This window comes from Lolium rigidum, chromosome 4 (genome assembly GCF_022539505.1).
Source record: "Lolium rigidum isolate FL_2022 chromosome 4, APGP_CSIRO_Lrig_0.1, whole genome shotgun sequence".
Classification (NCBI taxonomy): Eukaryota; Viridiplantae; Streptophyta; class Magnoliopsida; order Poales; family Poaceae; genus Lolium; species Lolium rigidum.
In genome coordinates, this window is record NC_061511.1 from 135320773 (window position 1) to 135340538 (window position 19766).

At 41.4% G+C, this 19766-nt stretch overlaps 2 protein-coding genes across 5 annotated transcripts; both read right to left on the minus strand.

The window, feature by feature from the left end:
* Positions 1–1517: 1517 nt before the first annotated feature.
* On the minus strand, positions 1518–7647 carry LOC124705712 (phosphatidylinositol transfer protein 3-like). Of its 4 annotated transcripts, none has more exons than XM_047237419.1 (7): positions 7522–7647; positions 4584–4699; positions 4405–4498; positions 3103–3279; positions 2455–2556; positions 2087–2314; positions 1518–1935 (listed from the first exon to the last, which is right to left on the minus strand). In XM_047237419.1, exons 1-7 carry the CDS (start codon positions 7645–7647, stop codon positions 1702–1704), a joined length of 1077 nt encoding a protein of 358 aa, XP_047093375.1. In that variant the 3' UTR covers positions 1518–1701. The 4 variants fall into 4 exon arrangements, with proteins under 4 accessions (XP_047093375.1, XP_047093373.1, XP_047093376.1 ...); XM_047237417.1 differs by having other exon boundaries at positions 2087–2332; XM_047237420.1 differs by lacking the exon at positions 7522–7647 and adding an exon at positions 6251–6266 and having other exon boundaries at positions 2087–2332; positions 4584–4776.
* Positions 7648–7702: 55 nt separating this feature from the next.
* Positions 7703–10214, minus strand: LOC124647533 (pentatricopeptide repeat-containing protein At5g65560-like). The gene has a single exon (XM_047187459.1). The coding sequence runs from the start codon at positions 10212–10214 to the stop codon at positions 7710–7712; it is 2505 nt and encodes an 834-aa protein (XP_047043415.1). The 3' UTR covers positions 7703–7709.
* Positions 10215–19766: the final 9552 nt, after the last annotated feature.

Here is a 19766-nt window from a genome sequence, read left to right on the forward strand (position 1 = left end):
GGACTGGATGGGGCTAGGGTTTCCAACTCATGGAATGCTCTAACCTTGCCCTTTGGGAAACATCCGCCCCACTTTATATAGGGAGTGAGTCATGAGCTTCACAACACTTGCATCCCACTCACTTGGGCCCTACTCCGGTCACTTTGAGTCCAACTCACTGACTCACTCCTGGTCCGGTTTGAGTCCAACTCGAACCGACTCCATTTCAGTCGGATCACATCCAACTGGCTCCTTTCTCTTAAGTGTGTGACCTTGTAGGTTCACGACCACTTGGACACGACTAGAGTTACCCCTCCAAGTATCCTGTCATGGCTCCGAGTCTCACTCGCTTTCATGAACACTTGGTCTCAAGTAGATAACTGGTAGTGGCTCCTAGCAGAACTTGCCAGCTCCCAAGTGACGTAAAGTCATGACGATTAACCTTTCAATGTGACTTATGTGTTAGTCCTTTTTGCCTCACGATATACCTTGTCAAGCTATAGGCGAGTTGTCGTCATCCCTTTGATATATCAACTCTCTTCTCGATCCGTGATATGTGGTTCACCCGACTAACCCTTAGTCGATCGCCTCGGTTAACACTTAACCAAGTCGCGCATGGCCATGCATCCTGAATCATATCACTCGAGAGGGCCCATAGAATATCTCTCCAAGTGAAGGGGCAAAATCCCATCTTGGTTCTTCATGTCACGCAGCTTGTTTCTCGGTCGACCCCAACTCTGCCTTTATAACTTCCTTATTGCAGAACAATGTTTGACAAAACCTAAATCAGCCGAACCACAACTCAGATCATGCAATAACCTTAGATCCAAGGATTACATTGGTAGGGACATGCAAATGACGACTTTGCTCGTTGCGTATCACTGTGGGTCAGTCCGACTCACTAAACACTTCAGCCGAGTCCTTGTAAGTCAGATTAGCATCACCATGCCCATGACAAGTGGAACGGAGTCATCAGCCAACTTGCACATTAGTCTAAGTTGTGTGTCCAACACAACCTCGATGACTAAGGACAAATTAGTATGAACAACATAAGCATATAGTTCCACAACCGAATCGCGTATTCGATGATATATGGATGAGTTCATATAAGGACAACTTTGCTTTATGAATACATTAGGAAATACATCATCCATGATTTCCTCTAGGGTATATTTCCAAGATGAAGAAATAATACTGTCATTTTCCTTGAAGTGCACATAAATTATCCAGGAAGTACACAACTTAAGTTTCTGAAAGTACGTAGGCCTCGGGAAGTGGTACAACCAAAACATCAAGCGAGAAATTCACACATCAACGCCTAGAAGTACATATGGTTAATACAGTAAGGGCACAACTTATATTCCAAGAAGAACACGGACTCCGCGAAGTATAGAAAATCTAATAAAATCATGAGTCAAAGAAGTACACGCTGTGACATAGAGAAGTTCAAAGGTTCATTTTTGAAAGTATAAAGTCCCCGTGAAGTGCACGAAAATAAGAACATGGAAGTACACACCTATGAGACCGAAAAGTACAAATGGTAACAACAGAAAGAATATATATTCAGTTTCCAGAAGTGCACAGTCCATGTGAAGTGTGAGAAAAATAATAAAATCACTACATAAGTTCAAATTTTAGCAACCAAAAGTACAAATGTTCAGTTTCCGGATGTGCATGTAGGCGCGGCTCAGAAGAACTTGAATTCAGTTATGGTCAGGGAGATCAGTTGCAGCCATTTGCATTTCTGGATTCTCCTCTCATCTTGTCCGCTCCTCTCATTCTCTCGGCGTACTTGTTGATGTCAAACGTAGCACTGGTGCTTCTTCCACCAAACGAAGAAGCCTCCAGTGTATCCTTGTCAAAGAGCTCTTCCATTGTCTTCATACTGTCCGGTTTGCTAGCATACAAAAACTCCACTTTATCTCTCATGTTTGCGTCGAGGAGGCTCTTAGTTATCTGCAAAGCAAATAAACGGCAGAGTTGATGGATCAGATTGAGATCTAAGTGATAAAAGCAGCAAATTCCTGGCGCTCGCGAACTTTGGATATGTGCAGTACAAACAAACATGGCTATGTAGGAAAGAACACGGCGTGGAATCTTAATATACCTTCCAAAAAGATTCAAAAATCCTTGGAGGGTCGAAAATAATCGCGACGGCTATCAACCCTGGGTAATAGGTTTGGATAATGTGCAGGCATTCACGGGTCGTGGAGAATGGCGTACTCGCTATTGACCAGCCTCGGACGTCAATTATCCAAACACCATAGTCATCTTTTTCATCTGCTGAGCTCATGACCAGATGCTCTAGGAGATATACCATGTGCTTTATCTGGTCCTTCAAAGAAACTTTAGACTGTTTGTTCGTACAAGTTAGTGAACGCTAGTAAACTGGAATGAAACTCAATGTACTAGAAAATATACACTACTCGTTCACAAATGTTCGCTAATACAGTGATCATTTCAGAGCATAATTACCTTGATTGACATGTTTAATATGAGGACACTTCTTCCATTCTTGTCAACGCAGTTGGCTACATGTATTCTCTTGGCCTCGTCCTCCTTTTCTGCAATGTCTTCCTGCCATTTTGGTCCAAACAGAGAAGCGTTCTTTACACAGTCCATGAAGCAGAGTAATAGGACACAGATGGCACATGTACTAGTAGATATCTAGCGAAGAGTAACCCATAATAAGGGGGAAATCATCTTTGGCTCATAGGTGTAGATGCACCCATTGTCTAAAAAGTATATTTTAAATGTCTAAAAATTCTAAAATAAAATTCTGGGTGTACATCTTAACATTCTATATTTACACACTAAGTTTCATAATGAAATGACATTTTTTATGGGATGTGTAAAAAGGACAATTTTCGTTGATTCAAAATAGCTTTTTACGTGAAATGCTTTTATCTTTTTTACGTAGGTCACAAAAAATGTCTTTTTTTCCACAAACTTTTGTGAGTGAACATAGAATGTCCAAATATACATCGGGGATTTTTCTTCATAATTTTTTAATATTTTAGAATAAACTTAAAATGCATTTTTCTTAATAGGTGCATTTAGACCTATGAGCCAAAACACCATGTCCATAATAAGGCCGCTAGTTTACAACTAAGTCTTACTGACCCAGGAAATTGCTTCCGGCCTGTACTCGTGCCTCCACTTGACAGTTTCCTTGAGACCCTTGGCCGCTTGTTCCGTGCTCCAGTTCCTCGCTAGGAGGAAGCGATAGATGGTTGTGTCTGACAGGAAGCTCGGCATCTCCTCCGTCAGTGCTCCGAGGAGACCACGCACCTCATTTACCTGCAGATAAGTGCAAATCAAAGGCTGTCTGCACAAGTCTCTGATTTTTAATTTTGCACACCATGATGTCAGTGGCGGACCTAGAATTTTAATAAAGGGTATGCCACACCAAAATTTTGGCATGCCTATTGAAAACTATTTTGTCTTACAATATAGAGAAGAAATACTTAATGAATATGAAACAAGGTAAAATAATTAAATAAAAATGAATTTTACATTTCATCAAAAAGGTAAATTTTTGGACATACAACGTTGACAGGGCGTTGTAAAATTGACTAAATTTTCGCCGTTGTATGCGACCCTAAATTTCCAAATATTTCAACCGCTTGGTAGTCTTCAGATTATACTAAAATAAACAGAGAACTATATAAACAAGATGTTACAGAAATCTACAATGAAATATTTCAAAACTAATCGACTACAAAAGAGTACAATACAGATTACAGAGACATGTACATCTAGCTACTATGTATAATACAATCTAACATGCAGTAGTTGAACTTCGGTTATCGGCAACTTGATTCAAAGGATTATACGCTTGCACGGCTAGAGCGCGGGGTATGACACTGCATACCGGGCATACCCCCTAGATCCACCACTGCATGATGGCACTTTAAATTTTGCTATCAATTATGTAAAGACGTGCAGCGATATCGCGATCATGTATGTCTAAGGTAGGCATAATAGCATCAATTCCGATTTATGATCCTGACTGATTATAAAATAGATTTTTTGATAATTTTGTGCATACTGCCACAAAATCATGTTCTAAGTCAAAATTTGTAGTCTATACACATAGATGCATGCTTAGCTGAAACTTCACAATGATTTTGTGCATCAAAAGATGCATATACCGGGACATCCTTGTAAGAAAAGGAAGGAACTTCAAAGTTATTCTTGGTGTCCTTCGGATCGAATCACACAGCACTCCAACATCCACAAAGATCGACATGAATTTGTACTGTCCAACAACTGAAATTACTACGCTGTGTTGGGTGGTTGGTTTTATTATTCCTAAAGCGGGATGAAAGCCTACACCATATGGTTTTTGGAAATAGACATTTTCACGTCAGGAATGGAAAATTTTAATTAAACAATCAATGGGAACACTGATGCAACCATTACCTTTTCCTGCTGCTCTTCTGAAGATAGCGACTTTGGCTGTGTTGCATCGCTGCTGGTCTTCTTTAGCAGGAAACTCATTGCTTCGGAATGCAGGCTGGTTGCAGACGACCACAGGTAAACTGCAAGTCTGCAACTAGGTTTGCCACAGAGTGTTGGGTATGCTGGGCAGCGACCCTCACCTCGTTATATACATCGTTGGACGAGATCGAAGATGACAAGGGTAGGTAGTGAGAGTGCGGTGCATGATGGACAGCCACAGCCGACGGACGTATCCTTGTGCGTTTGGCTGGTGGACCTGCTATTAGTTAACAGGCTCTCACACTGGAGATTTCTCTTGATTGGCAAGGATTGTTAGCAGGAAGAGGCAATCTCCTATCAAGGTCAAAACGTTATAGTATTATACTCCTACTCGCCTACCCCGTTTCAAAATAAATAAGTAATACACAATAAGTACTACACAACCAGGCTGTGTATTCCCTTGAATCGACACCATAATTAGGTGTATTTATGGATTCGCACAATCAGGATGGAATCAGATTTTGACTTCCAATATCTTTTTAACCTGAAGCCTAGATGCATCTCAGCCATGTTAACCTGAAGCTAATCAATGAGTACTGAAGGTTAAAATTCAGTCATGTAATTTGAATGTAGTAAACATGTGTTTTTTCTTCCGATATGGTTACCAGTTCAGGTATGGCACACTAAATATTCATTCTCCTGATATAAACCATATAAGATATTTTTAGTTATGAGTTCAGATTTTTCCACAGTTCACTGTAAATAAAATGAACCTATTTTATAATGGTTTTTTTTACTTATATAAAATAAATTCATACATTCCTATTATCTTATTAGTATGTTCACCAATTTTGTAACAATGCCAAATCTCCATGTTCGTTCTACTCATATCGTCCTGTCAGTTTAAACGTAAAGTACTCCTAATGTGCATTTTTTCTATATTGTTTAATAATGACTGCACCTATGCTTTCAAATAAGATCCCTTTCAATATTCTTAGGTTTAACAGAAAATATAGGAAAGTACCCCCTCTGTTTTTGTTTACTTCACGCTCCAAGTTTAGTTAAAGTCAAACTTTATGAAGTTTGACTAAGGATATAGAAAAATATTAACATTCGTAATATCATATACATATAATATACACTTTATGGTGATTTCAGTCACACAGGATTTACATTGTACACGTTGTTAAGTTTTTCTAAATATTTAATCGAACTCGACAAAGTTTAACTTTAACTAAACCTATGAACAGAAGGAGTAGCTTCACACTGTGTATTATGGATTATGCCTATCACACAACTCTTAAGGATATAATACTACATCTATCAGGCAATGAAATAATTGGACACTTCGGTTGGCAGGTACTACTCTAATTACCTATAGATTGTGCCACAGGTGACAAAAAGTGCAAATGAATTGTAGAATTGAAAATTTTGAATGAGGAGAACAGATGCTTCTTATTTGTGGCCATGAAGTAAAGTTGGCAGAGAAGGAGTAGCATATGGCGGTGTCCCACAAAAAGGTTTTAACACACCAACATGGAAAAAATCATGTATCTTTGCCCCAGTAACTCCAGTTTGTAAGGTCCATAGAACTTGGGATCTAACTTTCCAGTACGATGAGTTGGTACAAAAGCAGTTGGACGATGCAACAGTCTCAACCAAACCCAGTAACCCTCATCAAGCGCCACTTCTCTATGATTGCTGTTATAATATAATTTAGCATGCTCTTGTGCCTGCAATAGACGTTCCCGGACCTCTCTTCTCAGTTCTTTGTATGATGCTGATGGTTTACAAAAAAATGATTGCCTCAGTCAAAGGGTGCAATTACCTTTTCTCTCAGTCCTGCCATATACTTATAGCTGTGGCACCAAATAAATTATTCTACTCAACTGCCAACATCAGAAGAGGCTTCATCTATAAACTCAAAGGGTCACCAATGAACCCTTTACACAAAAGGAATGCTCAAATGAACATATATTGGAACTGAACTAAGACTGCGCTACTTTGTTCGGATCAAACAATCATGAACAAACTGGAACCTGGTGTAGGTGATTGTTTGGCTCCAGGAAAACTCAAAATGTCTCATGTAAATGTATCCATAATCTGAAGTCCCATGTTCGCTCTCAGATCATTCAGAAGCATTCTTGGAAACTCCAAAAATAGCTCATTCTTCTGAAAAAGTAGAACATGATGTCAAATTTATGGTTTTGGTTATAAAAGTTGTTGTTTTTTTCTCTTCAATTTCAAACTCAGCGTAAATTTCAACTGCCCTGTTATTAAGACAGATGCGGAACATCTGGCTAAAGCGCAACGCAAGAACATCGGAGAGCAAGAGCGGCACTGGCGCAACAACTGCGAGAGGAGTTAGGCTGTTGGGACTTGGCTATGTGTACGGCGGGTAGCGGTGAGCAGTGTGTCTAGTTAGTGCCTTAGTGGTGGGTGGCACGACCACATGCAAGAGACACATCCTGTATATATTCTGCATCTCTGTTGCCAATCTTCATGAAAGTGATAGGCACCTTTGGTTGCTTGTTCTTGAAAAAAAAAAGACAGTTTCTACTTGAAAAATCTATACCATGCGAAGACAAGCAGGAAGTCCAATGAAAGGACTGGAAAACTCAAGGAACATGCACTATGCAGTGTACTTTTTTCCAGAGATGTCATAATTTATGAAAATTTCCTAGTCTACATTCCAGTCTTGGCCCCAGTAGTGACCTGTCGAATTGATGCCATAGGTTACTTGTGTTGCTTTTAGCCACCTTAGATACAAAATGAACAGAACAAGCACACATCAACATGTCAAGTTTGTTTTACGTGATGTTGCAGTTAAACTACCTATTCTGGATCTTCTGATCCAATGTTCCAAACTGAAATGCTAATTACCTCATGCACAGTGCAGCGAGCCCACGGATGGCAGCTCCTGCACTGGTGTATCGACAGTTCTTTTAACTGTAGTCAGAAACCTAGTGAAGTCTTATGTAGAAGTAAGTTGTTGTGAACTTGTGATCATTGAGTGGGACGGGATTAATTTGCTATCTAACATTTTTGTCAAAAGCTTCCTGGAAATACAGAGTACACTATGATATGAGAGTACAGTACCTTTGAGAGAGCAATAAAACATGGATTCAGTGACACAGTGTGTGTTGAATGATCCATGTAACTTGTAACTCCGGTGTCTGTAGTAGGATCCAGCATGTGAGGGCACAAGCCTATGATAAGGTACATTTTGCACAGCTGGTGGAAACTTTGCTCAGCTGTGTTGCTAAACTTGTGAACGTTGCAGCATATTATTCCCGGGTAGACAATTCCTCTGCCAACATTGCATATGTTCGATTACTTGGTCTGCAGTTCATCTGCTCTAATCTGGATATCATGTCATGGCATGAAGCTGGATGGCCCTTTCTGATCAGGCCATCAATGATTACTTTCCACACAATTTCATCAGGATTGTAGTCCTCCCACCTAGAGTTTCCGAATATTACTTTAGCCATATTAGCTTGTCCTTCACTAATAAGCCCACAAAGCAGGTGCTGATAGCACATCAGTTGTGGTGCAAAACCATGGCCAATCATGGAGCGAAGCAACACCCATGCATATGAATACAGTTTTGATTTGCATAAGCAAATTATGACAGCAGTGTAGATGTCCTCATTCAAAGATATATTATCATCTTTCATACGAGAAACCAATGATGTCACCTCTTTCGATCTTCCATCTTCAGAGAACCTCTCCAGGATTGCAGAATAAGTATTCGTGCTAGGAACAATATTATTCTTCTTCATTATCTCAAACAATTCAAAGATGTCAGTAAGCTCTGTGGTCTTCCATACACTAGCTGCATTCAAAACCACACCCTCTGCTAGTCTCCTTTGTAAGAGATGTCTAAGCAAGATGGTATAAGTAAACTGATTTGGCACAGAAGCAACATTTTCCATGTGCTTCAAGATTGAGACTGCAGAATCTGTCTGCCCGATACTTGCATGCCCCTCCATCAAAGTGTTATAAGCAATCGTATCTACAGTGACCGCACTTTTGTTCATCTCACTCAAAACCTTTTCTGCTTCAATTAGTCTTCCTTGATTGCAGTAAGCACGCATAGATGTAGTATAAGTAACTGCATCAGGATCACAACCTAGTGAAACCATTTGACCCCAGATTTTCTTGGCCAATCCATAGTTTCTCTCCTTGAATAGCTTGTCAATTACAATGGTATAATTGACCGTCGTGGGCTTCACTCTCTCTTTTAGCATCTTATCTATAAAGGACAGACCTTCTTTTGACCCCTTCCTCTTGCACAGGTTTTCTATGAATGGACTGTATGTATAGGTATCTGGTGTGAAACCTGCTGAGACCATCTTTTCCAGTAATGAGCATGCAGCATCAACTTGATCAGCTTTGCATAACCCGTATATTAATGAATTAAATGTCACCAGATTAGGTTTAATGCCTTTATCTTCAAGGCTGTCAAAAAGGGAGCAAGCTTGATCGATTCTCCCATCCTTGCAGAGAGCATCCACCAAAGCATTGTAAGTGTACTCATCAGCAGCTAAACCATCTCCTTCCATCAAGCGAAGTAGACGGAAAGCGCTCTCTATGTGGCCATCGACACACTGGGCCCGAATCAACAAGTTGTATGTCACAATATCTGGTTGTACTCCATGTGCTCTCATGCGGTTCAACAAAGCCATTGCACTGTGCACCTTCCCGTCCTTGCAGAACCCCGACACCAGCGCATTGTATGTCCACACATTGGGCTTGCACCACCCCAGCTTCATCTTCTCAAACACCCTCACCGCATCACTCATCCTCCCCTTGTTACAATACGCATTGACCACCGCAGTGCACGTAACAACGGATGGCACCAGCATCTCCTCCAGCATTTCCTCAGCCTCCACGACCCTTTGCTCCCGGCACAACAAATCAACCACTGCTGCATAAGCGCGAGTATCTGGCCGCCACCCAAATTGTTTCGTCCTCTGCAGCATCCGGAGCCCCTCCTCCCCCCGCCCTGCTTCACACAACCCCTTCACCAAGACTGCGTGCGTATGAATATCTGGCTGCTCCATCTCCCCGAACAACTCCAACGCATCATCAATCCTCCCCATATCGCATAGCCCCTCAATCATCGCAGCATAAGATACCACGTCGTGTCGAAATCCTCTGAGGGGCATTTTGTGGAACAGGTCGCGAGCAGCGGTAGGCCGGTGAGCACGACAGTAGCCCAGGATCAAGGAGTTGAATGTGTAGGCGTCGGGATGCCAGCCAGAGCGGAGCATGAGGCTGAGGTAGCGGAGAGCGCGGGCGAGGTCGGCCCTGCGGCAGAGGGAGCGGATGAGGGCGTTGTAGGTGGCGCCCGTGGGGGCCGGCGGGGAGTGGAGGTGCATGTGCGCGAAGAGGCGGAGGATGAGCGGGGTGAGGGCGAAGCGGGAGAGGTGGGTGAGGAGAGAGCCGAAGGGGCGGCTGAAGAGGGGCCGGAGCGGCGGAGGGGAGAGCGAGTGGAGGCGGAAGAGGATGGGGAGGGAAAGGCCGAGGAGGTGGCGGGAGGGCGCGGCGGCGCGGACGGCGGCGGCGGCGAGGCGGACCGGGAGTGGGACGTCGAGCATCTGGGGGAGGGATGGGGCGAGGAGAGCAGGGAGATGCGGCAGGGAGGGGTGGAGGAACCAGTTCGGGGTGGAGAGGGCGGCAGCGAGGTGCGCGAGAAGCGCCGAGGGAGAGGTCGGCAGAGGTTGGGAGGAGGCCATGGGAGATGTCCGAGACGGCGTCGGCGGCGGCGGCGGGGAAGCCGGTGGCATGTCGGAAGTCAGCAGAGCACGACTAGGCACGGCGGCGGCGTCGCCATTGTTGGGATCTCATCTCTAAGAGCATGTCTAACATGCCCCATATTTTTTCGCCCCTTAAAATGCTAGCTCGTCCGAGTTTTCGACCCCTCAAAACAGGGTTTTAGACAACAATTTTCAGAACAATTTCAGATCTAAACATAGCACATCTAAAATATATAATGCATAATTCATAGTTTTTAACATCACAACGCGATCATAGGCAATGTTCAAGCCACGGAAGTTCCCAAATGTGATCAACCATCAACGAGTCCATCGCCAGCGGCGCCACCACTCGCCGGAGACTCACCTTGAGCACTTGCAGCACGAGCTTCACGCGCAGCCTTCTTCCTCGCCATGATGTCCGCCTTGGTCTCGTTCCACCACGCCAGCTGATCCTCGTCCATGCCGTCGGTGCGCATCATCATGATATCCCTCTCCTCGGCCAAGAGCTCCTTCATGGCCTTGGCTTCTTTGAGTGCGATCATCTTCATGTCAAGCTCGGCCTTCAACTTGGCATCTCCCCGCCTTGCTTGCACCTTGGCAAGCTTCACCTCCTTCTTCTTCTCGGTGATGAGGAGCTTGGTCTCCAATGTCTTCATCGTCAATGCCTCCTTGGACTTCATGAGTTGATCCAACTTCTCCCGGAAGCTAGCTGCTTCGCCTTCTACCTTGACCCTCTCCTTGACTTTCTTGTTGCCCTCGGGCTTGTCGGTGTTTCTCCCACTCATTTCCTCCGCTTCATCATCCATGGTGAGCAGTGCCTCCTTCTTGCACTTTGGCTCGTTGTCCCTCAACTTCCACTTAGGAAGATTTTGAAGAATGGAAAAGCAATGATGAAATTGAAATTCCTTGTTCTTGGAGTCGGCCATGTCCTTGTACCGTGCTTGAGCATACTTGGGCTGCACAACAATAGTATGCGATGTTTCCACATCATCAACACATAATATGGATAGCAACAAACAAGGAAAACTTACATAGTCCTCCGGCACGCATCCACTAGGGGGGTTGTCAGCCACTTGATCCATGGCAGCACTCCAACGAGAACAAGATGGTTTGATGATGTTTCATCGGCCTTCAAGGGAGCGTTAGGATCTGTCGGCCATGCTCTTGGTGCGAGGCTTCAGCTGGTGGTACAGATCCTCAATGCGCTGCCAATAGCGCTTGCCGCCTTGGTCCACTCCGGTGCACGCATCCATCCCCACCTTGCTCCAAGCACGGACCAAGATGGCGTCTTCGATCTCGTTGTAGTTCGCTGTAATATCCCAGGTTTAAAGGCAACAAAATGAGAGAACACCAAAGTGTGCATTGCATTCATGCATAGAAAATCCGGGGAATTTTCGCGCTTTCAAATAAAACTTACCACGATGAATCGAAGTTTCACTTGACTTGCTTTGGAATTGAAGTAGCTCATCAAGTCAAGCGCTATAAACTTCACTCGTGATCTTTGCTAAAACCTTGTTTTGGGTAGAGATGATTTGATCTATGGATTAGATCAAATGGAATTAGATTTACAACAACACATTCTTTAAGAATCAAACCCTAACTTATTAACACTTAAAAGTTAGCAACTACCTTTGTGTGTAATTTAATTCACTTATAAATAAGGTAAACCACAGGGTCTAAAGTGCATAAAAGCCACACATTCTTATTTAAATCATAACTTATTAAATACATGGAATATCATAAAACTAAATCCATTTACATTACAAATTATAGTTCAAACTATTTGAATAAAACTAATTATGAGTATTTTGAAACTTATATGATCATGCCTAGATGAATTCAAACACCAACTATCCAAACTTGAGAAATAACCCTCAACCTTAACCTTTTGACCAATATTATAATGTAGATCTAATCAAAGATGGTATGATGACTCATCCACAATAATAAAACCATCCAAATGATATTTAGTAGCAAATGCCACTTGGCTATCCAAAAATAAATCATATGAGAGGATAATCTCTATGCCATGTGGGATGAAAATATCTACATGACTTGCTTTCCAAGCTTTGCCACCTCATGCTCAAAGGATTGCTATGGATGAGGGCATGACAACCAAGCACCTTACTCATCAAACCAACACAAGAGTCACCACTTATGTGTCATGATATTAGAGCTTGCCCAAGCCTATAAATAGAGCCACACCCTTCATCCATTTGCTCATCAAGTACCATGATACATGGGAACAAACACATAGAGCCACTCCATGTGAATTAGCTAGGATCAAGATGAAGAAGCTAGGAGGTGGAGGCATACCACAAGATGCAGGTTTATCGATTTCTCGAAGAACATGCAACAAAAGATACCAAGGTAGAATTCCTAGGCAAACCATATATTTAGAGGATCATATCATCATCTCTTGAGTAGGACCTTAGGATATACCAAGACATTGAGAAGTGAGAGAAGTTATAATGCTAACCATATACATGTCTATCCTAGAGAATACTAGAGTAGTATTAAATCTTACTTGTTCAAACCAACCTTTAATCTTGGAGGTGAGAGCCATATCCTATTAGTGATCACCACTAAAACCCTAGATCACATTTGAATACCAATTCAAATATCCCTTTTGAATTATAAGTAGAACCCTGCCATGCCTCATGCCCATTTATACTTCAACTAGTGAGCATTACCAAAACCCTAAACCTTTTCACATAGGATTCAATCCACATAAAATAATATGTCCTAACTTGTGCATCATGGATCACAAGTATAAACTAAGCCATATGTACTTAGGACTAAATATCATTTGGTGAGTAGAGTGAAACCAATGTCCCAATCATCTTCTTAAAACTTAAGAACTATCATTCACATAAAATCATTAACCAATTCCATTTCCTTTACCATTTGTTAAACCCTAGCCATAATTAAATTATATGTGAAGGATCACTATGGTTAAGCACTAGAAAAATAGAATGTGTTCACCATGCACATGTTCTAAATTTAAAATTAATTAAAACAGGTTTAATTCCTTAATTAAAAAGCAATTGAGATAAACCCTAAAATCATATCTATTTGAATTTTGAATTATGTCTCATAAGAACACAAAATAAATCAATGATAATATGGTTATTTATAAACAAAACCATACAGTAGGTAGCATTATCAAATTGTTTTGATATTCAAATATTTTTGAAACCTGTAAAGCAAAACCAGAATCAAAATTTAAATTCAAATCATAAAATAGAAACCAGGAAATAAAAACAGAAAATAGAAAAGAAGAGAAGAAGCTTACCGGGCTTACCTGTCCACCGAAGCAGGCCTCAGCAGCCCAGTAACAGCCCAGGAGCTAGCCCAGAACAAGCCCAGCCCGAACCAAATACCGTTTCAGAGTCTTTAAAAATCGTGCGAGGAGAAAAGCTTCGTCCTTCTTCTTCTCCGGCGACGACAGCACGACCATGCCAGTCGGCGACGCCCTCGTCGATGATAAGCACGGATCCGGACGCCAACAAGACACTGAAGACTTGCACTAATCGATTCGCATCCGAGCATATCCAGAAGAGAAAGATCTGCGCCCAGAAGAACTCTCCAGACACCGCCACCTCCCGACCGTCGTCCTCACCGTCTCGTAGCCACAGTGCTTCCCCCGGCATATAAAACCTTGAGGAGATGCTCCGTGAAGCCTCTGTTCATCGTAGCCCATCCTTATCCCCTCTTGTTTCCTCTTTCATTCACATTCTGCAAGCTTCTGCCGCCGGCAACCATCATGCCGCCGATGAATGAGAGCATCCCCGTGACCATGCAGTAGCTCGTTGGATGCGCCTGATGCCGTAGATCCTTCTGGCGGAAGGAATCGAGTAGGGGAGCTCAGAGCGATGCCAATTTGGGATTTTCCCCTTGCGACGGATCGCCGGGATTCGCGACGGTGAGCTCGTCTCCGACCACCAACGTCCCCGTCGAGCACATCATCATCCTCAGGGTGAGCATACGCACCTCTGGAGCCTTTTATTTTGCTCTAGCATCCATCCTAGCGTCGGATTCGATTTCTCGCCGGAGTAAACCGCCGCGGGACATGTTTTCCGACATGGTTCCGACGACCAATAGCTCATTCCACCACCACCATCGTGTTCCTTGTCTTCTTCTCGTTCGATTGGTACCAACCACGCATCCAGGGGTACCTTGTAGCGGCGGCGCCGTCCTAAGCAGACCGCCGGCGGTTAAACGTCGGTGAGGTCAAACACGCGGTCAAGGTTGACCGGTCCTTGCCGCGTGGCTGCTGAGGTGGACACGCAGGACCCACCTATCTATCTCTGTGTGTGTAATCGAATCGGTATGTTTAGCATTTTCTATTTAATTTAAAAACCAGTAAATTGCTGAAACTTTGCAAAATCATATAAATTTAATTTCAACTCAGAAAAATATGAATAATATATCAAAATGCTCACAAAAATAAACTCTATTCAAATAAAATATGAAACAAAAATGTGTGTCAAAATAAAAATTTACTTATTTTTAACCTTATTAATTATGCAATTCAATTATTTAAAATACAATTTGAATTCAATAATTAGTGAAGTTATAAAAATTAAATTTTAACTATTCAGTAACTAAGTAAAATGTTAAGATTAATTTTATTTACCATAATTGCATTAACTTCATTATTAGTGGTAATTCATTAACTCTAAGTGGCATATTACTATTTTCTATTTTCTTTAAATAGTAATAACTCAAGAAAATATTAAAATCCAATATTATCTTGGTAATTCAAAACTTATTTACTTAAACATCTTTAGTTAACAAGTCATTATTTTAAAACCAAACAATAATTAGGAAACCTTGATTTCTAATTAAACCCTAACTAGTAATTAGTTTAATTCTTAAACCTCTAAAAAAATTAATAGCATGTCAAAATTATTAATAACTTTATCTCAAGTACTTAATCACATTAATTCTAGTACCAAGGATTACCTTAAGAATTGAATCATAATTTAGAAACCCTAGTTCTATTATAAGTTAGAATCTGGATTCCATTATTTCATGTGATCATGTCAAAATGTTTTAAACCCTAAAACCTTAGTTGCTTATCACATGTGATCATGTGAATGTCACCTTATATAGAGAACCATATTATGTGACCAACAAATACAAGACAGGATCCACTAGCATAAAACCAAGTCACATGAGATTATCATTTCATGTTCCTATTCTTAATTAAAACCTACATGATGCACTAGTATCACCTAGGTAGAAATCCTAACTTGTTAATTGAATTAGTACCATTGATCACCACTCTTATATACCATACCATTAAGATCAACCTCAATCATTAAACCCTAGTAGAACCATAATGATAAACCCTAGTATCAACTTTGTGTAGCAAATCACATCACATGTTCCTATCCAACTAAACCTTACTTAGGAAATGATAAACCACTTAGCTTAGAAACTATTAGAGATTATTTGGTAAAGCAAATATGAAGTCATAGTAAACCCTAACTCATAGCAACACCTTGATAACCATCCTTTGATATGATGCTTAGGAGAAACCATAGTAATAAACCTACTAATACTTGCTACATGTAGATCACTTCTACTTAAGCACCAACCAGTCCTATTAGTAAACCCTAGTAGCACTTAGCTCCTATTTAAAGTAGTTCATATTCTTATTTTAACCTGTTCTTCAAAAGTTATTCTTTTAAAGTACAAATGTCAATCAAACCTTAGAAGCCCTATCCTTCTTTGAAATACTAAATATTTCTTAAACAACATGTTCTTCAAAAGTTATTATTTTGAAGTATAATACAAGTAATCATCAACCATGTTCTGTAGAACTTAAAATTGACAACTGTTCTTTACATATTATTCCACCACTATTATTAGTGTGTATGATTGTTATGATGTATTATATCACTTGTATATGCTAGTCTTATAACCAAACCCTAATAAGAACCTTGCTTGAGAACCATTCTAAAAGTGCAACCAACCCTAAAGAAATCTTTACAACTCATACATCCTAAAACATCGAGGTTAGGTTACGCTCGGGACGATTGCATCTCATACTATGCATTATAGCATCTTTGCCAGTTCTTTAAACATTGTCCTTACCGGACGATGATGGTATTTCAGCATTTGGAGTTCTCACGTATCGAAGCTTTTGCCTGCATAATCTTGCAGTCAAGAAAGGCAAGTTCATCACTTGCTCATGTCATTTGATTATTTGTATCAAACTATATGCAAAGTACTATACTTATCACTCATGCATTGAAAAGCAAAGTATTATTTTACAATTATGAATATGACTATGTGGTGGGCAATGGAACCATGGTATGTGTTGATATGGTGGAGGTTCCATTGCATGGGTACTACTCATCTAGGACTAAGTACCAATGCCGTCCAGTGATTCTAGCGCCGTACATATCGCGTTATCCATAAGATCTATAATGGCTGCGGGAAGTGATACGTCTCCGACGTATCGATAATTTCTTATGATCCATGCCATATTATTGATGATACCTACATGTTTTATGCACACTTTATGTCATATTCGTGCATTTTCTGGAACTAACCTATTAACAAGATGCCGAAGTGCCGGTTCTCGTTTTCCGTTGTTTTTGGTTTCGGAAATCCTAGTAACGAAATATTCTCGGAATCGGACGAAATCAAGACCCGGGTTCCTATTTTTCCCGGAACCATCCAGAACACCCGAGAGCCGCCGGAGGGAAGCCCCGGGGGCCCCACACCACACCCGGCGCGGCCGGAGGGGGCCGCGCCGCCCTATGGTGTGGTGGCCCCGAGCCCCTCCGAGGCTGCCCTTCCGCCTATTTAAAGCCTCCGTCGCGAAAACCCTATTACGGAGGATCGAAACCCACGAAACCTTCCGGAGCCGCCGCCATCGCGAAGCCAAGATCCGGGGGACAGGAGTCTCTATTCCGGCACCCTGCCGGAGCGGGGAAGTGCCCCGGAAGGCTTCTCCATCGACACCGCTGCCATCTCCATCGCCATCTTCATCACCGCTGCTGCTCCCATGAGGAGGGAGTAGTTCTCCATCGAGGCTCGGGGCTGTACCGGTAGCTATGTGGTTCATCTCTCTCCTATGTACTTCAATACAATAATCTCATGAGCTGCCTTACATGATTGAGATTCATATGATGATGCTTGTAATCTAGATGTCACTATGCTAGTCAAGTGAGTTTTACTTATGTGATCTGCGGAGACTCCTTGTCCCACGTGTGTAAAGGTGACGATGTGTGCACCGTGTGGGTCTCTTAGGCTATATTTCACAGAATACTTACTCACTGTTATGAATGGCGTAGTGAAGTGCTTATTTATATCTCTTTATGATTGCAATGTGTTTTGTATCACAATTTATCTATGTGCTACTCTAGTGATGTTATTAAAGTAGTTTATTCCTCCTGCACGGTGTAATGGTGACAGTGTGTGCATCCGTGTTAGTACTTGGCATATGCTATGATCATGATCTCTTGTAGATTGTGGAGTTAATTATCGCTATGATAGTATTGATGTGATCTATTCCTCCTACGTGGCGTGAAGGTGACAGTGTGCATGCTATGTTAGTACTTGGTTTAGTCGTGTTGATCTTTCTTGCACTCTAAGGTTATTTAAATATGAACATTGAATTGTGGAGCTTGTTAACTCCGGCATTGAGGGTTCGTGTAATCCTACGCAATGTGTTCATCATCCAACAAGAGTGTAGAGTATGCATTTATCTATTCTATTATGTGATCAAAGTTGAGAGTGTCCACTAGTGAAAGTCTATTCCCTAGGCCTTGTTCCTAAATATCGCTATCGCTGCTTGTTTACTCGTTTTACTCGCGTTACTATCGCTACCATATTACCACCATCAACCACACGCCAGCAAGCTATTTTCACGGCGCCATTACTACTGCTCATATTCATTCATACCACCTCGTATTTCACTATCTCTTCGCCGAACTAGTGCACCTATTAGGTGTGTTGGGGACACAAGAGACTTCTTGCTTTGTGGTTGCAGGGTTGCATGAGAGGGATATCTTTGACCTCTTCCTCCCCGAGTTCGATAAACCTTGGGTGATCCACTTAAGGGAAACTTGTTGTCTGTTCTACAAACCTCTGCTCTTGGAGGCCCAACACCGTCTACAAGAATAGAAGCACCCGTAGACATCAAGCACTTTTCCGGCGCCCTTGCTCGGGAGGAAAGGTAAAAAGGCACTCATACTCCGGTTCCGAGTATAGAGCATTTTCTCGGTGCCATTGTGTTTGTGCTCGAAGCTATTTCCTTTAGATCCCGCAATTGCATCTTTTTGTTTCTTGTTTACACTAGTTTGGCATAATGGACAACAATGAGCTTCTTATTCTATTTCCGATTTAAGACATGGATGGTTTGATGCGAAAATTAAAAAACCCATGGAACATATTAGTATGAACACTTTGAATACCATTGTTGCTAATGATATGGAAAATTCTAAGCTTGGGGAAGCTGGTTTTGATGAGCATGATCTTTTTAGTCCCCCAAGCATTGAGGAGAAAATTTACTTTGATGATACTTTACCTCCTATTTATGATGATTATAATGATAGTAGTCTTTTAGTACCGCCTGTTATGGAGGATAAATTTGATTATGATTACAATATGCCTCCTATATTTGATGATGAGAATAATAATGATAGCTACTTTGTTGAATTTGCTCCCACTACAACTAATAAAATTGATTATGCCTATGTGGAGAGTAATAATTTTATGCATGAGACTCATGATAAGAATGCTTTATGTGATAGTTATATTTTTGAGTTTGCTCATGATGCTACCTGAAAGTTATTATGAGAGAGGAAAATATGGTTGTAGAAATTTTCATGTTACTAAAACACCTCTCTTTCTCAATGAAAATCTTGAAGCTGCACTTGTTTTATCTTTCTATGCTTGTTGCATTATGCTTCATGAATTTGTTTATTTACAAGATTCCTTTTCATAGGAAGCATGTTAGGCTTAAATTTGTTTTGACTTTGCCTCTTGATGCTCTCTTTTGCTTCAACTATTATTTCTTGCGAGTGCATCATTAAAACTGCTGAGCCCATCTTAATGGCTAAAAAGAAAGAACTTCTTGGGAGATAACCCATGTGTTATTTTGCTACAGTACTTTGTTTTATATTTGTGTGTTGGAAGTTGTTTACTACTGTAGCAACCTCTCCTTATCTTAGTTTTATGTTTTGTTGTGCCAAGTAAAGTCGTTGATAGAAAGTTTGATACTAGATTTGGATTACTGCGCAGAAACAGATTTCTTTGCTGTCACGAATCTGGGTCTACCTCCCTGTAGGTAGCTCAGAAAATTAAGCCAATTTACGTGCACGATTCTCGGATATGTACGCAACTTTCATTCAATTTGGGCATTTTCATTTGAGCAAGTCTCGGTGCCCTAATAAAATCCATCTTTACGGACCGTTCTGTTTTGACGGATTCTGCCTTTTATTTCGCATTGCCTCTTTTGCTATGTTGGATGAATTTCTTTGATCCATTAATGTCCGGTAGCTTTATGCAATGTCCGGAAGTGTTAAGAATGATTGTGTCACCTCTGAACATGTGAATTTT

Bases quoted from the DNA above. Each gene is read 5' to 3' on its own strand.
- LOC124705712 (XM_047237417.1), bottom strand. From the start codon at position 7,647: ATGTACCTTATCATAGGCTTGTGCCCTCACATGCTGGATCCTACTACA. The intron at 3,280-4,404 runs GTAATGGTTGCA...ACTTATCTGCAG, and splicing joins CAGAAGAGCAGCAGGAAAAG to GTAAATGAGGTGCGTGGTCT. The intron at 2,557-3,102 runs GTCAGTAAGACT...CCAAAATGGCAG, and splicing joins GGCCGGAAGCAATTTCCTGG to GAAGACATTGCAGAAAAGGA.
- LOC124647533 (XM_047187459.1), bottom strand. From the start codon at position 10,214: ATGCCACCGGCTTCCCCGCCGCCGCCGCCGACGCCGTCTCGGACATCT.